Source organism: Petaurus breviceps, unplaced genomic scaffold, assembly GCF_028583685.1.
Source record: "Petaurus breviceps papuanus isolate PSGF00001 unplaced genomic scaffold, PetGlider_PUasm1.0 90723, whole genome shotgun sequence".
Classification (NCBI taxonomy): Eukaryota; Metazoa; Chordata; class Mammalia; order Diprotodontia; family Petauridae; genus Petaurus; species Petaurus breviceps.
This window is the reverse complement of record NW_027187323.1, coordinates 1,078,935-1,088,575: the sequence shown is the minus strand read 5'-3', so window position 1 is coordinate 1,088,575 and position 9,641 is coordinate 1,078,935. Positions and strand designations below refer to the sequence as shown.

General features: G+C 37.2%; 2 protein-coding genes across 4 annotated transcripts in view; one reads left to right on the top strand and one right to left on the bottom strand.

The window, feature by feature from the left end:
- The first annotated feature begins 605 nt into the window (after positions 1-605).
- ATP5MG (ATP synthase membrane subunit g) overlaps positions 606-9,641 on the top strand; it is an 84,497-nt gene continuing 75,461 nt past the window's right edge. Inside the window, exon 1 of the mRNA XM_069066680.1 lies at positions 606-618. The gene's annotated coding sequence lies outside the window, so the exon portion shown is untranslated. The remainder of the gene's footprint in view (positions 619-9,641) is intronic.
- Positions 6,973-9,641, bottom strand: part of CD3D (CD3 delta subunit of T-cell receptor complex) — a 20,082-nt gene continuing 17,413 nt past the window's right edge. For 2 of the 3 annotated variants that reach the window (XM_069066671.1, XM_069066673.1), the window contains exons 5-7: positions 9,029-9,072; positions 8,710-8,771; positions 6,973-7,445 (exon numbers count right to left, since the gene is read on the bottom strand). In XM_069066671.1, the coding sequence (XP_068922772.1) occupies positions 7,415-7,445; positions 8,710-8,771; positions 9,029-9,072 (137 nt within the window). In that variant the 3' untranslated portion in view covers positions 6,973-7,414. Of the gene's footprint in view, positions 7,446-8,603; positions 8,772-9,028; positions 9,073-9,641 lie in introns of those variants that run through there. The other variant, XM_069066672.1, reaches the window with a different exon arrangement.

Sequence of the window (9,641 nt, the reverse complement as noted above, 5' to 3'; positions counted from 1 at the left end):
ATTGTAGTTGCTTGGTTTAGCAGCTTGAGAAGCATAGTGGTAGGTGTTGTAGGGGCATTTAAAAAAAATAGGAAAACACAAAATTCCTGCCCATGACAAAACTATAATCTAGCTGGAGAGACAGTATATATGAATCTGAAAAGATAAGCAAATAAATAAAAGAAGAATCACAACTCAAGAGATGCTATGTCATAGTAATAATAATAATTACACAACATTGCTTCCTAGTAGTTGGTTGGAATCAGATGAGGAGCACAGATGGTGAGTGTTAAAGGATTTCAGATCACTGAATGAATGAAAGGGCATTTATACTGTGTGCCAAGCCCTGTGCTAAGTACTGGGGATACAGATACAAAAAGATAACAGTTCCTGCTCTCAAGCAGCTCACACGCTAATTGGGAAAGACAACACATGTTGGAGAGTTCAGCTGCAGATGGATCAAAAGGGCCAGGAGTCCTCAGAATGCATTGATATGCCTAATTTACAGAAACAACTCACTAGTTCATCAATCAACAAACATTTATTAAGTGCTTACTCTGTGCCAGGCATTAACTGGGCTAGGAAACAATCCCTTCTCTTGAGAAGTACATATGCCAAAGGGAGATAAGTACATGGGGATGGGAACCAGACCTATGATTTTCTTAGTATAGGGAATCTCCTTCTACCAGTGATGGTTGGCAACTTCTATACGACTGATAGTCTTGGAGAATTGCCTAGAGCACTAAGGAGTTAAGTTCAAATCTGACCTCAGACACTTCCTAGCTGTGTGACCCTAGGCAAGTCATTTAATCCTGTTTGCCTCAGTTTCTTCATCTGTAAAATGAGCTGGAGAAGGAAATGGCAAATCACTCCAGTATCTTTGCCAAGAAAACCCCAAATGGGGTCACCAAGAGTTGGACACAACTTGGTTGGACCCCAAGAGTTGGAATCAACTGAACAACAACCAATTGTAATCTCATCCAGAATAATGAATATCCTGTATCCAGTCAGTCAACTAGTATTTATTAAGTACTTAATATGTGCTGGGCACTGTGCTAAGCACTGGGGAAACAAAGGAAAGCCAAAAACAAACAAATAAAAAACACCACCAGTCCTTGCTCTCAAGGAGCTCATAGTCTAATGGCAGAGACTCCATGCAAACAACAATGTGCAAATAAACAAGGCTATAGGATAAATTGGAAGTGATCTCAGAGGAGTGAAGGAGGATTGGGAGAGGCTTTTTGCAAAAGAAGGGACTTTAAGACTTGAAAGAAGCCAGGGAAACTAAGGTAGAGATGAGAAGAGCATTCTAGGCATGGAGACAGACAGTGAAAACTCCTGAGTCAAGAGATGGAGTGTCATGTCTGAGGAACAGTCAGGCAATCAAATCAACTCAAAGGGTTCTTACCTGCCTAACATGTCCAGCTAAAAGGATATTATGGTTTAATCCAGGGTTATGGTTTATAGGTGCAGCCCTTTGAACGAATCTAGGTTTTACAGAACAAATCCTTTTATTAAGGGAATTTGTTCTGTGAAGTTTGGATTCATTCCAAGGGCCTCACTTGAGGACCTAGAGGGCCACATGTGACTTCAAGGCCACAGGTTCCCCACCCCTGGTTTAATTTCAGCTCCTTTTTCTCTGTAGGGTAGTGGCAACTTAAACTACTCCTAGAAAGATCTCAGCCAGGTCCACTCCTACTTCCACAGGACTACAGGATCATAGGAGATGGAAAGGATCCTAAAAATCAACTACTTCCAGGCCAATGCTCTACATTTATAGATTAGGAAAACTGAAAGCCAGAGGGGAAGTGATTTACACAAGGTCACATAGATAATAAGTGGCAGAACCAGGATTTGAACCCAAACCCTTTAACTCCAAGTCTAACGTTCTTTCCATTAAACCATGCTGCTTTTCTTACTACTGCTATTGCAATTCTGGGGGCAAATAATGGCTCTATCTATCCTTAGGTGTCTCATGCTTCACTTTACACCCTGGTCATCTTCTGCCCATCCATTCTGCCATGGTTCTCTCCAGCCAGAGATCACTCTCTGTGGGACTTTGAACCTTTTCATTCCTGAAACTCCATCCACTGGGACTTTAATCCTCCCACTGGGACTATTAGCCTCCCTTCCTTTCCTCCACCTCACCTTTCAGCTTTGGAAATATAATCAAATTGGTATTGCTATTTCTACTGGGAAATATATGCCAATATACTACCCCATTTCTCCACTCACCATCTCATGACTTTTCAAATCAAACCCCAACCCAGGTACCACTGCTCTCTATGTCAGTTCTCCTCTTTCATCCAGAAATGGTCCAGAGGAGAGCCACTCTGATTATTCTTTTTCTTTTTTAATTTTCTTCAGCAATCATTAACAAACTCACATATTGCAGTATACAAAGAAAAGCAAAGAATAGAATTGTATACAAAACCATGTATACTTCTGCTGTATGTAGTTTATTTTAAAAGTATTAAATTTAACAAGGTATTAACAAGATTGCCATTCATGTCCTTTTGTGAACTTATTTTTGTTTTCCTCTGAATATTTTAATGTTTTTCTTTTTTATGTATCTATCACTACCCATCTATTAACCACTCCCTTCCCTTCTGATAAAATACAAGTCACCTCTTCCCCATAAGAAAATAGGTATAATCAATATTTATACCATTCATCATACTCACCATGTCCGAAAATACATATCTCAAGAAGGAGATATTTTTACAACTATAGAGGCAGAATTCTTTACCAAATAGGGGATAGAGGTAATCAAAAGTGATAAAAATGGATAATTTGAATTACATAAAATTGAAAAGCTTTTCCTCAAACAGAATCAGTAGTTAGAAGTAGAAGTGAAACAGTTACCTGGGGGGGAAAAACCTTTATAGCAAATTTCTCTGATAAAGATTTGATATTCAAGATATATTGATACAAATATATGAGAAGAAAAACCATTCCCCAATGGACAAATAAATGGTCAAAGGACGTGAAAGACAGTTATCAGAAGAAGCTGTTTAAAGTCATTAAAAAAAATTTCTATACCACTATTAATAAGAAAAATGTAAATTAAAGCAATTCTGAAGTTCTACCCCACAAACATTAACAGAACTAACAAAAGATGAAAATGACTATTGTTGGAAGGGCAGGTGGAGAACAGGCACATTTGTGTTCTGCTGGTAGAGCTGTGAATTGGTCCAACCATTCTACAAAGCATTTTGGAACTATACATTAAAAAGTAGCTGAATTGTACATGCCGTTTAACTCAGCTATCCCATGTCATGTATTCCAAAGAGGTTCAAGAGAAAAGGAAAGAGCTGATATGTGCAAAATTTTTGTAAACAGCACCTTTGATTGAAGCAAAGAACCAGAAACAAAGTGAGTATTGACTGACCAAATTGTTTCATGTGAATGTAATGAAATTATAAGGTGGCTGCCTGAATGGAGGCAGGCTACCAAATTCCCACATAGTTATTTCAGAAAAACTCTGACGTTCCCACCAGGCTAGATAATGATCAAGAAATCTAATGAGAAATTGTGGTAAGTGATATCTTCTCCTGAACTACAAAAACTCAGCCAGGCCCCAATACCAAAACAAAAGCCAGCACAGAGTAGCCTCCCAGGTCAACCAGGATTGACCAGAAACACATATAGCCTACAACACTTTATGTCTGAATGCAGTAAATGCCAACAGCTACCCTGAGAAACCTTGTAGGTGGGCACCTTTGAAACACTGGAAAACAACAGCTAGAAGTCATCGATGTGGTATCAGACTATCATAGTACAACAGCACTCAAAGTGGGATAGCCTAGGGCCAGAGAATGTGAGGTCTTAACAACAGTACCTGAATCCCAAAGATCCAGGGGAGTTGAACTCCAGTGCAAGAACATAGGGGACCCTAGGAATGATCAAGTAGAGATGACCATACCATCCATGAGTACATCACAGGCCAGAGTTAGATTCTGGTAAAAATCCTATTTCTTGAATAAAAGCTGGAAAGATGAATAAATCAAAGAAAACATCATCATCGAATATCATAAATTACAAATCAGACTCTATAATAATTGCAATCAGAGACTCAAAGGAAAAAATAAATTTTCCACCAGAACATGAATACCTAGAAAAAATGAAGCAATAGATGAAAAACATATTAAAATGAAGTAAAAATCCTGAGGAAAGAATTAAGAGAAGTATAAGTAGATTAGAAGAAAAAGTGGTAAACATTATCCAAGAAATGGAATCCCTAAAAACTAGAATAGAGCAAATGGTAATAAATGACTCCATTAGATAGCAATATATTTTTAAAAAATCAAAAGATTGAAAAATAGAAGAAAATGTAAGATATCTGACATCAAAAACAACTGAACTAGAAAATGAATAAAAGGGGGCGGCCAGGTGGCTCAGCGAGTAAGAGTACTGGCTCCAGTGTCGGGATGACCTGGGGATCAAATCCAGGCTCAGATACTTAGCACCACACCCAGAAATAACTGGCCGTGTAACCTTGAGCAAGTTACTTAACCCCGATTGCTTAAAAAAAAATGAATAAAAGATTATTAAAATTTCATTAGACTTCCTGAAAAACCATGATTTTTTAAAAAACCTTAACAATGTATGTCAAGAAATTATCAATGAAAACTGCCTAGATCTATTAGAAGCTGAAGGAAAAGTAAAGATAATAAGACTCCACTAATCACTTTCTAAAACGAAGCCCTAAAGGAAAAGTCCCAGGAATGCCATAGCCAAAATCCAGAAACCTTACATCAAAGAAAAATCTTACAAGTATCCAAAAAGAAGCAGTTCATGTACCAAAGAACCATAGTCTGGATCATACAAGATCTGACAACTTCCACTAAAAAAATAGAGGAAATTTTGGAATACGATATTCTGAAGGGCAAACCCGATCAAGGTAACAACTTATCCTAAAAAACTGAGGAAGTTTAATGAATAATAGCAGTTCTTAACTCAGAGTCCATGAACTTCTTTAAAAATACATTTTATAATAATTACAATGCAATTGGTTTCCTATGTGATGCTATGTATTTTGTCTTATGTATTTAATAACATTCTGAGAAGGAATCCAAAAATTTCATCACTAATCTCCTCATGATACCAAAAAAGTTTAGAATCCCTGTCCTATAAGGGGAAAAAATGGACCTTTAATGGGAATTTTCAAAAATTTCTGATAAAAAAGACTACAACTGAGTAGGAACATTGAAATACAAACATAAGAGTCGAGGAAAACTTAGAAAGATAAATTTATTTGAGTAATTAGAAGGAGCTTTATGAAGATGTAGTACTAACATTCTAATTAGGGGGAAAGAAACAGTATCCCTTCAAAACCTTATTGTTTTCAAAGGATATTGAGTAAGTTAAATAAGAAAAACAGAGAGGGAGGAGATTGGTTCTACCCTGAGGGTTAGAACTGAAGAAAAAGAAACAAAGGTAAAAGGAATATACTAAAGTAGAAAGGAGATAGAAAGAGATGGAACTTGCCACTTATTGCTGGGGTGTGTGAAAAGAAGAGTGTGCAAACATGGAAGAAGGAGCAGAGGGAATGAACATAAGATAAAGTTCACTCTTACCTGAAATAGACAAGGGAGGGTTGAAAACATACAGTTTAGTATTGAAATACATCAAACTCAACAGAAATGCAGAATTAGAAGGGATTTGAGTTTAAAAGGAAGAATCATTCCTTGGAAGACATAGTCACAAGCAAAACAAACTTCTTGATCCTAAAGTGAGGGGGAATGAGAATTAAAAGGTCGAGGAGGGAGGAAAAAACTAGAGGCTAAGGGAGCACCTAAGATCTCCTCTTAGACTACCTAAGAATATAGCTGAACCAATTGTGTCTAATGTAATGAAATATTATTGAGCTGTAAGAAATGATAAACCAGTGTGAAATGAAGTGAGAAGAACCAAGAAAACAATTTATACAGGGACAACAGTATAAAGAAAAACAATTTAACTCTGATGAAAGCACTAACCAATCACACCTCCAGAGGATCGATAATGAAGTATGATGGACACAAGGTATATAAAAAGACATGCATTTTTGGATATGGTCATTGTGAGACTTCATTTTGCTTAATCATGCTTATTTGTTACAAGTTGGGTTTTTTTTCCTTTTCTTTCTTACAGGTGGTTAATAAGGGAAAGGTGGTAGGAAAAAGGAAGTGAGCAATAGTGATGGAAAAAAAAATAGAGCCACTGTAACATTTTTTAAAATGCACAGAGTAGAACACAAGGAAACTTAGAGGAAAGTAGACAAGTAGGACAACCTTGAAAATAAGGTGCTGAATTTATTATATACTTTTTAAGAATAAAAGTTAGCAGTATGATATAAAGATTCATAGTTTCATAAAGAATCCCCCTTTTTATTCTGATTGTATGGAAATGTTCTTTTTTTGGTGCTTAAGTTTGGAATAAAAAATAAAATTAATCAATAAAATAAAGATGCTACAGAGGGAAAAAAAAAACAAAGAAAGAATATTGTACCCAATAAGAAATTGGGTAAATGAAAGATTGAAGGAAAACTAGGGAGACTTTATATGAACCTATACTGATTAAAGTGAACAAGACCAGGAGAGTAACTTTTATAATGTCTATATTGACATAAAGGAAAGCAATCTATAGACCTTGCAGTTCTGATCAATGTAATAAAAATAACTTCAGAACAACAGACACAAAGTTCAGAATCACAAATACTTCAGAATATTAATGAGAGGGCCGGCCAGGTAGCACAGCGAGTAAGAGCACCGGCTCCAGTGTTGGGATGACCTGGATCGAATCCTGGGCTCAGACACTCAGCACCACACCCAGAAATAACTGGCCGTGTAACCTTGAGCAAGTTACTTAACCCTGATTGCTTTAAAAATAATAATAATAATTTTAAAAAAGAATATTAATGAGAATCATGCCTTCTGGCTCTAGGCAAAAAAAAAAAAAGTGATAGACTAAAGGTCCAGAATGAGACGTACGTTTTCATACAATGTCAATATGTGAGTTTATTTTGCATGATGATACTTATTTACAATAGTGAGGGAAAGGGGAATAGGTTGGCATTAGTGATGCAAAAATAATAAGAAAAGAAAGAAAAGAGCATCAATGAAACATTTTAAAAATACACAGAAAGCAGGAGGAAATTCATACTGGTAAAATAGACAAGTAGGCAGTTTTATTGCTAACATGTTAAATTTAATGTGCACTTAAAAACAAATGATGTAAAGAAATGAAAAGTTTTGGATATAATCCTCTTAATTCTTTGTATATTGAAATGTTCATGTTCATTAGTGCTTATTAAATTCACAATAACCAAGAAAGAATTCTTTAAAGGCTGTCTCATTATCCAATTCTAGTCCACCAGTTCTCTGCTAAGAGGTGAGTGGCATGATTCATCAGTCTTCTAACGTCATGATTGGTCTCTTCATTGATCCAAGTTCTATGGTCTTCCAAAATTATTTTCCTTGACACTGTTGAAGCCAATACAATATCGTGATTGTGGAGATTATTCTCTTGATGCTTCTCACTTCACTCTGTATCCATTCATCAAAGTCTTCCCAGGTTTTTATGAATTTGTCATATTTGTCATTTCTAATTGTGCAATAATATTCCATTATATTCATATATCACAATGTGTTCCATTATTCCCCAACTAATGGGTACCCATTTTGTTTCCAATTCTTTGCTATGATAAAAAGTTCAGTACACAGAAGTGCTTTCTCTCTATCTTTGACCTCTTTGGGTTAATTACCTCACATACAGTTTCTTGATTTGGGAGGAGGAGTAAAGTTCCAAATTGCTTTCCAGAATGGTAGGAACAGCCCATAGTTCCATCAACAATATATGAGTGCGTCATCCTCCTCCCACCCTTCTATTGGCTATTTTCGTCTTTTGTTATCTTAATCAATCATAGGATTGTGAGGTAAAACTACAGAGTCATTTTCATTTTAACTTCTCTTATTTGGGATTTGGAGTACTCTTTCAGATAAATGCTAATAGCTTATATTCCCTCTTGTGAAAACTGCCTGTTTGTATCTGTCAGGGGGCAGTTGTTTAATGTTATAGCCCTAATTCAACAGCCAGGCTTGTGGGAGCTAAGAGGAGAATAGAATTAAAGCAAGAAACAAGAGAAAGCAAAATAGGAGATGGAGAACAAAGCTGAGTGAGATCTGCCCTTCTGCTGAGACTAGAAAACTGTTTACCTCCTCTCTCCCTCCCCCAAGAGTTTCAACAGGAACTTAGTCCTAGGGGGTCCGCTTGATGTTGGCCCCGTTCGTGACATCATGGAAACCACTACTGCTTGTGTGGCCCTGCTACAGGAACTCAGAACCCTCCACCCAGCTGGAGGGAGGAAGGGAGATCACAGGAAGAGTTATGTATAGGGCTGAGGCAGGGGGGAATAAGTTTACTATTTGTTCTTAGTCTGGGGATACTCCAGGACTAGACCAGGTACTAGAAATCTGAGTTGGGAATGACTGGCTACCATCATCCTGTCTACGCCCTAGAGAAGAAAGACAGGGATGAGGCTGAAACTCAGAACAAATTCATAGTGGGCAAGACCAGGGGCTTGAAAGAACCCACATATTCCCTATTCCCTTTATAGGAACCAGGCAGAGCCCAAGTAGGCATTGACTGAGTGAAATAGTGGAGAATTTTATTGACTAAATAATTGGGAAAGACAGTTGTTAGCATGTAGCTGGGGTACTGTTCCAAGTCATAAGTTGCAGCGCTCACTTGTTCCTAGGTCGTTTGCCTCCAATGTGGCTATATGAGTTGTCATCTCGATCTCTGAGCGGCTAAAAGATAAAGAGAAGAAAAAGTAAGGTCAGGTGTTAAAAAAAAAAAAACAATTTCTTGTGTTTTTTCTTTTGAAAAAGAAGAAATCTCTTTACAATCCAGAGCCCCAAAGAGATCAAAGCTATGTGTTCGTGTTTCTCTCGTGCCATCTGTTACTAAATTCCCAGTCCCCACCCCATACAATCCACTATCAAATCTCTTTAATCCCCTAGACTTAGCTTCATCCCTCCCACCCTTATCCCTCTTCATTACTCACTTGGTAGAGTACATCATTCTGCATCTGACTCTGCTTGTCCAAAGCTAGTCAAAGAGAAACCCAGAGAGAAAGGGTCAGTAGGAGATAGCCCACATATGCCCAGGACATGACTGGAAAGTTCTGCCTATAAGCCTATAATTCTGCCTATAAGCCCACTCAGAAACATTCACAGAATACTAAGCCCTTACCATCCTATAACCTCCTTTGGGTTGATCTTATTTATTCATGATTCAATAAATATTAAGTGGCTATTAGAGATTAATAAGACATTATTATTACCCTCAAGGAATTGAAAATCTATAAGGATAATAAGACATGTAGGGATAGGAACTGGATCTGTGACTTCATTCATATAGAGAATTCCCAAAAGGAAACTCCCTATACCGAAGTGCTTTCTCTGCAGAGAACTGCCAAAAATTTCCAGAGTCACAGATCCAGTTTGCCAAAGGCAGGATTTGAGCCCAGTTCTTCCTGGCTCTGAAACCAGGTCTCTATCCACTAAGATGCACAGCTTCTCATAAGACATATACACAAATAAATGTAAATTAGAAGATGATAAGTAGATAAGGAATATAGAACACTATGAGATCAAATGAAGGAGAAATCACCTCCA